Source organism: Vanellus vanellus (assembly GCF_965231255.1).
Source record: "Vanellus vanellus genome assembly, chromosome: 3".
Lineage (NCBI taxonomy): Eukaryota > Metazoa > Chordata > Aves > Charadriiformes > Charadriidae > Vanellus > Vanellus vanellus.
Genome location: NC_138907.1, coordinates 12903159 through 12917059, shown reverse-complemented (window position 1 = coordinate 12917059; position 13901 = coordinate 12903159). Strand labels below are relative to the sequence as shown.

The following is a 13901-nucleotide window of genomic DNA, read 5'->3' as shown; positions in this document are numbered from 1 at the left end:
GCTACATTGAGGATCTCGGTTGCTTCCTGCAGATTTATTTCCTGCTCTCACACAGTTCTGCCTGATAACCGCCCCCCCCCGCCCTGGGTTGGAGCGAAGGCAGCACTGGCGACAATGGCTGCCTAGAAATTCCATGCAGATAGGTAACACATTTGACAAGGATTCCTCCTAACCAATTAAAATAACATCTATGGATGAATAGGACAATTTTCTTTGTCTGAAGCATCTCTTTTTTTTTCTTTTTTTTTCCCCTCCATGAAAGGTGACTGTCACCATAGATTAAAGATTAACCCATAAAAGTATATATCTTTTAGAAGCGCGTGACTTTATGTGTATTTTAATGAGAAAAAAAAAAAAAGAAATCAAGAAATCTTAAGAGACAACTATTTCAGTGCAATTACCGTGTATAATTACACGTTGAAATGTGCTGTTACAAAAAAAAAGCACATCTTCAGAGTTTCTTTATAACGCACACGAGGCATTTGCCGAATCGGTGCTGCCACTGATGATGAATATAAAAGGGTATTTACCTGTGACATCTGATCTCGGCCAATATGTCAGTGTGTTACATAGTTGGGAAATGGTTGGAAGACTGCCTGTGGTGCTTGTGCTGACGGATCCCAATTGATGTCTGTCAATCAGCTTGTCAGTAAATTAAAAAAAGAAAAAAGAACAAAAAAATAAACCCCAAGCTTATCAGGAGATAGGTAGATGGGTTTAGTGTCCTGAATATACATACATGTGTGTGTATGTATTGTAATTTCCACAATATAATTATACCTCTAAAAAAAAAACAAACCCCAAAACAACCCAAACAACTACTCCAGATTAAGTTAGCATCAGTCAGAATTCAGATATATTTTTGGTGCATTGTGCTCATTGCAAATTCAAATTTCTGTGGGGAACAGAGGAAAAACCAGGATTATCTTTGAGAAAATTACAAACGTTACAGAGACACCTTCCCAGCGAAGAGCTGTGGTTCTACTTAAATGTCATATATATCTCTCTCTCTCCGTATCCCCTTCCCGATAACATTAACCAACTGATTTTATTTACTGTGTCTGTTTGATTATTAGTAAATAATAATTCAAAATGTGTGTAAATTACAGCATACTGGCAGCGTAGTCCCTTATCAAGAATAGAATTTTTTCATATTGCTAATAGTGTGTCCTGCACTTTAATAATGTAAGCTACTAAACTACACTTGGCTGGAGCTTGGAGGGGATGAAAGGGCGAGAAGTGGAAGGGCACAACTGTATGATTCTAATAATGAACTTCTGGTTTTAATTACTTTATTACACTTGTTTCATTTGAGGGATTATTGTGTGGAAATAGTAATTTATCTTCTGGATGGCACTTTCAATTTTTGTGGTGCCTTTTTTCTTTTGCCTTTTTTCCCAGTTGTTGACCATTTCTACTAAATTCCTCAGTACATTTCAACTCGATTGTCTTGACAAAATATTCCATTTTGCAGGGAAGGCATCCTTTTAGAATATGTATTCAAATAGAAGAATTTAGAATTACAGGGGCTGAGTTAAGATGGAAAAAAATCCTTACCTTTAAGCTGGTAGCCATATTTTTACAACTGGCGTTCATGCTCACTTCTGCTATTTGATTCCACAAAATCATAAGCACGTATCTAATTGCCTGTGTAGGAGTCGCCTGTTGACCTCGGTAGGATCATACCGGAGCATAGCTAAACACGCATGTACACATTTGCAAAATCAAGGCTTAGTTATGCTTCTGTTTAATGCAACTTAATTTGACTTGGAAAATGTAGTCTGTTAGTATTGTGTTACAGACTAGTTGGCAAGACTAGGCATTGATAAATACACTGGGATATCAAGGAGTTCCCACCTTCTCTAACAGCGAAGGAGAACCCAGGACACGTTGCTGTATGGACACGTACAGAATGGAATTGTAGAACTAATGACAGTAAAACATTTGCATGCCAATCTAGGGTTCTAGTGTACTTTAAAAGGAGAGAAGCAAGAATGTCTTATTGTCCAGAATGAGAAAGAGAGGTGATGGGAAATAAGTATCTGGCATCAGTGGAAAACTTGTGTTTAGTGCTGAGCATCACCAGAAGAACCGAGCAGACAGTAAAAAGTGATGTCAGCTGTATCGAGAATATCCATCATTCCAAATTCAGTCCTTGATTCTTAGAATGGTTTGGGTTGGAAGGGACCTTGAAGATCACCTAGTTCCACCCCCCTACCATGGGCAGGGACACCTCCCACCAGACCAGGTGGCTCCAAGCCTCCTCCAACTTGACCTTGAACACCTCCAGGGGTGGGGCAGCCACAGCTTCTCTGGGCAACCTGGGACAGTGCCTCACCACCCTCACAGCAAAGAATTTCTTCCTGATATCTAATCCAAATCTCCCCTCTTTCTGTTTGAAACCATTCCCGCTCATCCTATGGCTCCACTCCCTGATCAAGAGTCCCTCCCCAGCTTTCCTGGAGCCCCTTTAGGGACTGGAAGGGGCTCTGAGGTCTCCCCGGAGCCTTCTCTTCTCCAGGCTGAACACCCCCAACTCTCTCAGCCTGTCCTCACAGCAGAGGGGCTCCAGCCCTCTGATCATCTTTGTGACCTCCTCTGGCCCTGCTCCAACAGGTCCATGTCCTTCTGCTGGAGCATTACCTGTTCTAAGCAAGTGCTTTTCCTGACAACTCTGAAATACTGTCCCCACTGTCATTTTACAGACCCTGGGAGATATTCCTAGGATTTAGTTTTATTAGCATATAAATAAGAAATTAAGAGTATAAAAGGGTTCAGGTGAAGTCACGTCTCTAGGCTTTGGCTGCTGTGGATTGCTAAGCCCATCCTTAGGTCCTTTCATTCTTTGGATGGTAACTCCCACTACCTTCAGCGTGGGGTAACAGGTTATTTATGCCACTGAATCAGCACTGACCCACTTAATCAAACAACAAATCCCGGTGTTACCTTTGGTCCACAGAACAACACGGCTGGCTTGCTATGCTTTCATGCCTGGCTGGTTTTCTGCTGATGTATGAGTGTTCATTGTTGCCGGTACCTGCCATGGTGTAGGCTGACCCCAAAATTCCCATGCTGCTGTCCTCTAACTCTCCTTTCTCTGTGCTCCTCGTGTCCCACCTCTCTTGTATCCCTCTCCTGCCTCCCCTCCCTGTCCAGCCTGATCCCACTCCTCCAGCTCTGCCCCCTGAGACAAGGTAGATGACAGCTTTCCCTCTTCCACCGTCCGAGTTCTTTCCGTTCCCTCCCACCCATCATTTTCATAGAATCATAGAATGGTTTAGGTTGGAAGGGACCTTGAAGATCATCTAGTTCCACCTCCCTGCCATGGACAGGGACACCTCCCACCAGACCAGGTTGCCCAAGGCCACATCCAGCCTGGCCTTGAACACCTCCAGGGATGGGGCAGCCACAACTTCTCTGGGCAACCTGGGCCAGTGCCTCACCACCCTCAAAGTGAAAAATTTCTTCCAAATGTTTAATCTAAACCTGCCCGCTTCCAGTTTGAAGCCATTCCCCCTCATCCTATTACTGCATGCCCTTGTAAAAAGTCCTTCCCCAGCTTTCATGTAGGTACCCTTTAGGGACTGGAAGGCCGCAATAAGGTCTCCCTGGAGCCTTCTCTTCTCCAGGCTGAAGACCCCCAACTCTCTCAGCCTGTCCTCCTAGCGGAGAGGCTCCAGCCCTTGGATCATCTTTGTGGCCCTCCTCTGACCCCGCTCCAACAGGTCTGTGTCCTTCTTATGTTGGGGGCTCCAGAGCTGGATGCAGTACTCCAGGTAGGGTCTCACCAGAGTAGAGCGGAGGGGCAGAATCACCTCCCAGCAGTTTTCCTGCTGTTCTGGATTCATTCCTTTGTGTCAGCAAATACAGCATACGTGTTTTCCACTGCTGATCCTGCATCTATGCACAGCTCTGCTTTTATAAACGGCATAACAGTCTCATAATGAACCTTCCCAAGAAGCGATACCCCACCAAAGACCCACAGTGATTTTTAAGCCAAATCGTTTCGCCCAGGGAGAGCCAGAAGGGCTTAAAAATAAATTATTCAGATAATTTCTCTGTCTGGATAAACTCTGTGAAGCATTTGTTATAGTCATATAAAAATTACTTCAGAAAAACTGCTGTGGCAGGTCATACCTGAGCAGGAGGGGAAGCAGGCAAAACTTCAGGAATAAAAATTCTGGCTATTGGGAACAGAGTTTGGAATGAAAACTGTTTGACCCCCAAGTAGGGAATGCCGTTGCAATGGGAATGGGAGCGCCACCTTTTCTCAGAGCGAGTAAAATAACTGGCTCTGCTGGGCTGAACCCACATTCTAACTCACTGTTGAACATTTACCGGTATGAAAACTGAGAGGATAAAAAAAAAAAATCATAATTGATTTCTCTTTTCTTTCTTTCTTCCACCCTTCTAAACTGAAACAAATTAAGCAAATAGTGTAAAACTGGGTAGAGTTGAAGCCCAGTGTGTTATTGTTTCCTTGTGAAAGGACAGGTCCACGTCTTAAATTTAGCGTCTGTTTTTGTTCAGAATAGCGTAGGAGCAAACGGTGAACGTTTTAGCCCCCTTCGGAAGAGGGTGAAAAGGAGCTGTGGAATTACTGAGGGAGGAGAGGTCCGAGTGGTTTAACTGAGTGCCTCTATGCGAACAGGAGGCCCTTTTTAAAGACTTCCTTGAAACACAATCTCGTCTTCCAGGGTTAATCTGGGATAGTAATAATTAATTGTAAATTGAGAAACAGCTTTAATTCTTCAAAACTAGAAAAACCTGATGCACAGAGCCCACTCACTTAAAGGGCTAGCAGAAAGAAGACAATGTGGCCTCACAAAGTGGGAGGCTTGCAAACTCCTCAGCTTTTAGAAATTAAAGCGGAGCGAGAGTCAAGTTCACTCTCTCATTCTTACAAATTTAGCATCAACGAATGTTTTTAAAATGTGTTTGCTGTGTTAATATGACTCACGTTTTGTGTCCAGTAATCTGTGGTGATGTTCTTTTTGGTTATCTGGCCGTAGTTTTTCATCAACACAAATCACTGCAATTACATAACCAGTAGAAGAGAGAAGGTTGATCACCACTGATAAAGCCCAAGATGGATTAGTGTCGTGTTTCTTATATCTTTGTTCTTTATCTTAAAAACCCATCCATAGTTGCTTTTTTTTTCTGGTCCAACTCTTACACTTTTTTATTTGATTGTTTCCGGCTACTCAAGTGGGAACCATTTAAGATATCAGTAGGTTTTCTTAGTTCTTAGAAGGGCTTTTAATTTGCAGTTTCCTGAACATCTTTTTACTTATGAAAATGGCATCATTGTGAGGAACCCATGATTGTATTGTAGTATGTTCAAAATATTTAAAACAATGCCATTTGAGTATCTTTGCTGGTTGTATTCTCTCGTTTTGCATTGCTATGAAGATACCCTGGGAGATCTCTAGAAGCCATCGGGAAAAATCAATGAGTTCAGATTGGATTGTGCAACAAAAAATAGTAACTACTGTAGTGAAGCCAAGGGAATAATAAGTAATAGAGTTGAACCCATACTCTTCCTGTAATGTTTTAGGCTTGCTTATTTTGACTGAAACTTCCGCTTGCATTCTTGAAATGTTATGATATGTAAGAAAAATATTGTAATCTTTCTTTTGTCTGTTTTTAAAGGCATACGATGGGTTTGCCAGTTTAGGAATATCGCGATTGCTGGAACCTTCTGACATGGTTTTGTTAGCGATACCTGACAAACTGACTGTTATGACCTATCTCTATCAAATAAGGGCGCATTTCTGTGGCCAAGAATTAAACGTGGTTCAAATAGAGGAGAACAGCAGTAAAAGCACGTATAAAGTGGGTAACTATGAAACGGACCCAAACAGTTCTGTCGACCAGGAAAAATTCTACGCAGAGCTGAACGACCTGAACCGGGAGCCCGAGCTGCATCCGCCAGACAGCGCTTTGGCAGACTTTGCTTCTCAGGACGACTCCGTATTTGTAAATGACAGTGGTGTTGGTGAATCTGAGAGCGAGCATCAGACCCCCGATGACCATTTAAGCCCCAGCACAGCTTCCCCTTCTTCTCGCAGGACTCGAAGCGACACGGATCCCCAAAAATCCCAGCAGAGCTCTGGAAGGACTTCCGCGTCTGAAGAGGTTGGGAAGTGTAGCAGTACGGATACAATGCAAGCGCAGCCTCCGTTGGGAAGAAAGAAATTGCTGATAGCTGACACTTTAGACTTGAGTGACTTGGCACATGTCGGTGATCAAAAAGATGACACATCTCCCACAGTTGCTTGTGAAGATAATGATGAGAAGAGACACCAGAGCTCAGACAGTACTGTTGGTTTCTCAGAGCAAGAAAAGCTGGGATGTATAGGATCCATAGAGAGCACAAGAGTAGATCCCAGTTCACCTGTCGCAAAGCCGAGTTTATCTCCTCCTTCTAAGCTGGGATACTCCTATAATAAGGATACGGATCTTTCAAAGAAACCACATGCTTCTCCAAGGCAAACAGAAGCCGATTCTGATGGTGATGCCAGAACGGCTTTAAATCATGCAGATCAAACCGCAAAAACAGCCCAGGTAAGAAACTTAAACTTTCTCTATGGCTGTGAGTCAGGACGGAGATGCTCTTCAACTTCTTTCTCCGTGTTTGTGATTTACATCGTATCTTCAGTATAAAAGGCAAGGTGGGCAGCATATTTTTTATTGTTGGGCAGTAAATACTTTGACTGAAAGTGGGTGATGCTGCAAAAGAGCCATTGCATGAAAAATTCATTGATAGGAATTGTCCTACTGTTAATTTTTCCAGTCTCTCTCCAATTAAAGGAAGTACAGTTGTATTCCCAACCAGCTCAAAGAAGATGGCTTCAAGGCTTTTGCCACCTTTCTTCTGGGCATCACATACTGAAGCAAAAACTGGAGAAAGACTTACCAATTCATTGATCCGTATTCAAAAAGTGTGAAGTTTTGAATACCTTAAAATATTCCAAACGTATTTCAGAATCTTGTCTGAGAAACCGCACAGCCTTGTGAATGTAGCTGCGAAGGTGAGGTAGAAACTCCGGAATATTAAGTTATGCTTTTCGTTGAGCAGCCTGGAGCACGTTACTTAACCACAATATCATTTTCCTTTCTAGAAAGACAAAAAGTATATGCCCACCTACCTTGCAGACTTATTGTGAGGATGAAAGTTGAATATTATACGAACGCTGGGTATTATCAGTAAAGCACGTCATCACAAAGATATGTAAAAAATGTTACCGGCCCCGTTTACAAAAATACCAAAGCGGGCTTATAATTTTACCCCTGTGAAGAGCTTTCTTGAGTTTTGGCTTCGTGCCATTAGGTCTGATAAGAAAAAAAATACAGCCCTTTTTTTGGTAGTGTGCATTGCTTCAAATATTATGTTTTTTCCTGAGTATGCACCAGAAAGATTAATTTGATTGCAATAGAAGCAGTCCCTAGATGGGTTATAGTGGCCAAGTATTAGTTCCATCGCCAGTTATTTCTTTCCTTTGATCAGTGAAGTCTCATGAAGTTTCTCTTCATCATTATCTTTGTGTACTGGGTGAGGAAGGAACAATTTGGCCCATACAGAAGAATAATAGAGCAGGGGGAAATCTTCTCTACCAAGATTTTCATGTACAAGGGTGTAATAGGCCAAGAAAAAGTAAGAGATGAGACTTTAAAAACATTTCTTTCTTGTGAATTGTCTGTGCATTTGCACATGGTAATCAAATCTCAGATGTGAGCCTCAATCTTAACCTTGAAGGCTCTGTTGTTGGTGAAAGTTGACCATGGATGCCCCATCCCTGGAGGTGTTCAAGGCCAGGTTGGATGGGGCTTTGAGCAATCAGGTCTGGTGGAAGGTGTCCCTGCCCATGGCAGGGGGGTTGGAACAAGACGATCTTTAAGGTCTCTTCCAACCGAAACCATTCTATGATTCTATGATCTCAATTTCCACGTAGTTGTTGCAGGAGCACAACCTGCAGCCTCTGTCCCAGCTCTAGCCTGTGCAAAGGCCTAGAGACACATTTTCCCAGAGTCCTCATGGTTGTCCTTGACTAAGAAGTCAGCACTTGGGAGTATATATGCATGGGAGCTCAAGTTGCCTACGCAGAAGCTCCCCTTCTCTTATTTCTACTCGGCAATATAATTGGTCACGTGTATGAAGCAGGGACTTCCTTGTGGATATTCGTAAATGAAGCAGAAGCTGATATTTTTGCAGGTTTTTTGCCTTGTACCCAGCCTCTTTGTGTTCAATTTAAGTTATAAATGAACGATACCCATATAAGTAGCCAACGAAGCATTATATTTACATACATATTAAAGTAAATAAGTAAACATGTAGCACATTTAACATAGCTTCCATGAAGCCAATTATTTTTTTTTTCCACGGTTGTAGTTGAAAGGCATTAAATGTTGATAGAAATTAAGTTTTAAGGGGAGGGGAGAGAACTCGCATTTACATTATAAAGGCCTCTGACTTTTTTTTAATTTCACATTTTGATCATCTTCACTTTTCATTTCTATAGAACGCTCTGTCACCTCCTGAAGCTGTAATGCATGGGACTCCTGACCTTTATTATATAGGAAGACTCCTGGCTATTAACTACTGTATAAATGTTAAGTACCCCGAGGCTGCCTCGCTGTTAATTATATTTCTTTATTTTTAAGCAACGAATGTTGTCAAGACAGGAAGAACTTAAAGAACGAGCAAGAGTTCTGCTTGAGCAAGCAAGAAGAGATGCAGCTTTAAAGGCAGGGAATAAGCAACTAACCAATACGATCATCCCGGCCCGCAATAAGCAGCTGAACGATGTAAGAAATATTTGCCAGTCGGGCAGTTTATACAGTTAAAATTTATTGTATGTGTATATGTTTTTGGCGGGGGGCACGTCCTTGCAGAATATTTCTTTTCCCCACTGGATGTCCCGGTGCGGTGATGTGTCACATACCCTTAGTTCCCTTCAAAAGCCTGTTTCTCCTTGCCGGTGTGGCCGACACAAAGATGCCGTAGACTTCACTGGAAGCAGTGATCCATTACTCATCAAATGATAGTGGAGTAATTACTGCTATTTTTGATGATTTCTCTTTTTTCAGTTAATGTAAATGCATTCCCTGAGCCTGTGATGGCAGCTACTTGCTGCTCCCTCCGTGTTGTGGTGGTGAATGAGGCTGCTTGTGACAGTCTTGTAAAAGAGTTGATGGAACAATTCCCTTTTTTATCACGAAAGCCAATTGTACTGGGGAGATGGGAAAGTGGAGGTGGGGAACGAGCTCCAGTGGCGAAGCAGCTACGGCTGTGCCTCCAGTGGCCTCCGTGGGGACCTGGAAGGATGGATGTGTACTCTCTGGAGATGAAAGCTAATTAATATTTAGGCGAACCTTCACAATGCGGGTTTTGTGATTCTAACTATTGGGCGTTAGAGACCGTACTGGCAACTGAGAATGGAAACGTAACTGAAAAATAATGATACAGGGAAGGGCTCAAATCTTTACCGATTCAGATCTTTCAGAGCCTAAGTCCTGAGGGGCACATTCTGCTTTTTACAGAAATGGGATCATACAATCAAGAAATGAAGACAGTGATTTACATGTCTCATTTCATTCTCTTAACTCTCTTGGATCCATGCTGTACTTCTTTTTTTTTTTTCCTTAACAATTCCTCTCGTCAAACTGACACTTCTTTTTTCTTCAAAATAAATTCATATATGCAGACAAATCTTATTTGTATAATGATAACATAATGATATATATATACTATTACTTTGTATTTCAGTTTTTCCTAGGTAATTATATTTTAGTATAAATTTCACTTTGGAATTTATTTTTTTTAATTTGTTTTCCATAAAGCAAACAGTGTTAGAGGAGGGTTACTATGGGCAACTACTCAGGCAAGAACAACTGTAATTAAAGTTGCCTAACATTTTTTTTTATTACAAGCTCCTATTTTCAAAGGTTTTACAATGTTGCTAGTATTTCATTGTTTGAGCTGAAATTTTCCCCATCAGCTCTCTGCCTCAGGGTAATATTTTTTTTTATTTATTTTTCACTTCAAAAAAAACCTGTTCAACCATTTTTTTGTATTAGGTTGGATAAAGCATTGTTTTATCCACGTTAAAAGTTGTCTTATAGGAAGAAGGTTCCCCCTTGAAAGACCTGTTCAAAACAAAGTTAGGTTGATAGCACAATCTTGTCAACTGAAGTTCAGAAAAGCTGGTAAGTGTCAGTAAAAATTGCCTGTAGGGACACAGCGCAGCAAGAGCATCTTTTACCGTGGCTCCCCTAAGGATCGGGGCCCATTCTGATGCAGATCGTAGTATTGGAAAGCAAAACTTTCTCTTTTAGAGTCAAAGCTCCCGCTGGTGAAAACCAAAGAGGAGGAGGAGGAGCTACCCCACCGGTGCGAGGAGGAGAGGTGCTGCGGGTAGACAGCAATGTGAAGTTAGATAAAAATGAAGACCTTCTCTAGGCCATGAAAACCTGGTGAAGGATAGGAGATGGGGACAGAGGTTTCAGGGTGAGAGTTTGGATTGCATAGTTCAGGCAGCGAGATTACCCGTGGGACCTTATTTCATTTATTACAGCAGCTGAAAAATGAATTAGAAGCCTGCAGGAAAGGGAAGGGCAGTCTTTTAGGGCCGCTCTGCAGAACCAAAGTTTCTTGCTGCCTCCATCAGAAGAAGCTCTTGACAATGTTGGGAAGGAACCTTCAACGCAACATAGTCAAGGTGGCATATTGCTTGATTTCTGATTTCTAACCCAAGATTCTTGGGAAGTTTTGAACACACCCGGCTGTAACCAAGTCAAGCAGAATGGTGCTGTGAACAAAGGGTCCTGGCCCCGCTGAAATCCTGGGCACTCGGTGCAAGCAGGTAATGGGCACTCTTGACTTGAGTTGATTGTGACATAAGAATAACAAAAGCTCCTCAGCTCAGAAGGCTCTTGTGGAGATGTAATTTGGAAACTCTTAGATATGATAGTGAAGAGTGCCACAGAAATGCTCTGGAAGAAGTGACTAATTCTGTGTGCAGAGAAGAGTTTAAATTGTGTATTTTAAACAAGGAGTAGGGCAGACAGTGAGTGGTGAGGGTAAAGTGAGATATGGAACAGTTGGTCATTCACTGAGCATGGTCAGTCATGGCCACTGAAAAAGACGAGTATCCTGTAGGGGAAAAAAAGTATGAGTTTTGCAATTAAAGATGATACGAAATGAGAGCCAAATGCAGGTTGTAGTGTAATTTCATCATTTTCTAACTTTTAGCAAGCTCAACGTTCTCCTAATGTGTTTCAGTGGGAACCATGCCCTGTGAGAGGGGGATGTCTTTAATGGAGACTGGTATAGTGTTCATATTTCATATATTATATAAAGTTGATACATAATAAGATATATAAAGCTGTACATAACATATACATGTTATACACATATCCATGCATAAGTTTGGAATGAGGATGTATGAATGCATCAACATGTATAGATATAAGTTAAAATACACCGATTTCTGTTTTTCTTTATCATATTTGGTCTTCATGGAGGTGAAGCATTTCCATTCGATGCAGTTGTGCCCATTTACTACAGGTCATTGCTTGTTTGATCGTTAGAAGATAGTACAGGCTTATTTCTGTTCAGTGTTTTCTGGTCATTAAGGTTAATAAGAAGGACTTTGACTCAAAGCAGCGTTGTATGTGTCGGTGTGCGGTAACGTGTGGTAGCGTGTTATCCGAATGAGAGTTATGATAATGAGAATCAGGATTTAGTAGTGGGAATTGGACTGGGCTCGTTCTTGGGATGGATTGAGAGGGGATTCAAAAGAAAATGGTTTAAAATAGGAATATCTAATTTGAAATAAGGAAACTTTAAAGAGATAGTCCAGGGCCAATACTTTCAAAAGTAACTCTTGAAGTTTGCAACTGCACCTTTTTTGATACCTTCACAAAAAGAGCTTTGAGCATCCCAGAGTGTGCTCTGAAAATCAGTCACCCCAGCTAAGCTGAGCCTCTGGAGTCATGAGTTACTTTTGAAACTTTCGTCTCATAGGCCTCGCTGTTGCCACTCTACATTTGTCATATGAGAACTCTAAATTGCTGTTTTCTTAGTAAACAAGTGAGAACAATATGCAGGGTGGGGGGTCTGTACTGCTGCTTGAGGTCAACAAAAGGGAGGAAATTTCCGAGTCTGTTCCATGGTCATAAATACAGGTTACTTGGTATGTGCTCACCTGATTTGTTTTGGTAGAAGTCTTTTTTATAAAAAAAAAAAAACAGTGTTCCTGTTTCTCCTCTAAGCATAGAGCAAACACCTTAGACCTTCTTCAGCTTAAGCCTAACCCTTCCTCTGGTAGAACCAATGTTGTGTTATTTTTTTCAGTAGTCACGTACTCTGGCCTTGTTGTTCTTTGTTTGGCTTTTTTTACCCCCTGTTTTTTCAAAAAAACATCTCTGTTGTCTCTTTATTGACCACTGACTGGCCTCTCATGAAGTACTGGCTGCTTTCCCATGAGGTGTCCATTCTCTTGGCTGTTTACCCCTTTTTCTTGAGTCTTCTTTCTCGCTGCAGTGTGTTTCCAGCTTCTCATGTTTGTGCTCCGGGGTCAGGCCCATGTCAGTATTCTTGCTTGCTTTACTTTTCTGTTTGGTTTTTTTTTTTTTTCTTTTTAACTCAGAAATTGCTGAAGTTGTGGGAGCAGAAGATCAAGGCACTGAATTTGCTGGTATACCTGTTAACTCAATCCCCTTTTCCTCTGAATAACGTATTTCTCATTGCATACCAAGCTGTGTCCTCTTCCCCTTCTGTATTTTGTGTCTCCTTGTCCTCTCCTCTCTCTCAGACTCTATTTCAGCTGTCTTCCCTGCCTATTTCAGCTCCCCTTCTTCTCCTTTTTAACTTTCCTTTCTTAATACCTGCTCTGTTTACTCTTTCTTCCCTTAGACATCTTCCCTTTGTGCTTTCTACCCCATTGTCTTCCCTTCCTGTTAAACCCACCTGATTTGGTCCCGTTATTTTCTGCTTTGTATCATAGTAGCCCCTTTTTTTTTCTCTCTTTTCTTCCCTACTTGCAGTGCGGTAGAAGTTTTTTCACTGGTAGGTCTGCTCATTCGGTGCTTCTCAGAAACCTTCAATCGGCAATCCATCTGCATGCCCACCTGGATGTAAGCCTGTAGGCAGGTATTTGAAGTCCAAGAAAAGACCGTGTTGGTCAGAAACTCCTTGAAAACATGCTCACGCTTTGGGAGGATCATAGGTACGGCCTTAAAATTGATGCAGGCTTTTGGAGACTGAGGGAGTTAGCTTAAGAGCTCTGTGAACAGTTACTGATCCCACCATGGATCCCTTTCTCTATGGTAGAGTTGGGGGTGTTCAGCCTGGAGAAGAGAAGGCTCCAGGGAGACCTCATAGCAGCTTTCCAGTATCTGAAAGGGGGCCAACAAGACAGCTGGAGAAGGACTTTTTACAAGGGCATGTAGTAATAGGACAAGGGGTAACGGCTTCAAACTGGAAGAGGGGAGATCTAGATTAGATATCAGGAAGAAATTCTTTACTCTTGAGGGTGGTGAGCCCCTGTCCCAGGTTGCCCAGAGAAGCTGTGGCTGCCCCATCCCTGGAGGTGTTCAAGGCCAGGTTGGAGGAGGCTTGGAGCAACCTGGTCTGGTGGGAGGTGTCCCTGCCCATGGCAGGGGGTTGGAACTAGATGATCTTTAAGGTCCTTTCCAACCCAAACCATTCTATGATTTATAAACAGCTCAGCCTTTCTGACTGTTTCCTTGGTGTAGGTGTGCATGTAGTGACTCTTTTACGAGATGCTTCTGTCATTTCCAACCTGGCACAGCAGCTGTAATGACTTCACTTTTAACCAGGAGAGCCTTTTTATTAGCTTACTCATTTTTATTTAGCTCACCTTTTCTCATGATGA

The 13901-nt window shown here is 42.1% G+C and overlaps 1 protein-coding gene across 1 annotated transcript in view; it reads left to right on the top strand.

Moving 5' to 3' along the window:
* Positions 1 to 13901, top strand: part of EHBP1 (EH domain binding protein 1) — a 236828-nt gene that overhangs the window by 153432 nt on the left and 69495 nt on the right. The window contains exons 14-15 of the mRNA XM_082480396.1: positions 5653 to 6567; positions 8665 to 8808. Of these exons, the coding sequence (XP_082336522.1) occupies positions 5653 to 6567; positions 8665 to 8808 (1059 nt within the window). The remainder of the gene's footprint in view (positions 1 to 5652; positions 6568 to 8664; positions 8809 to 13901) is intronic.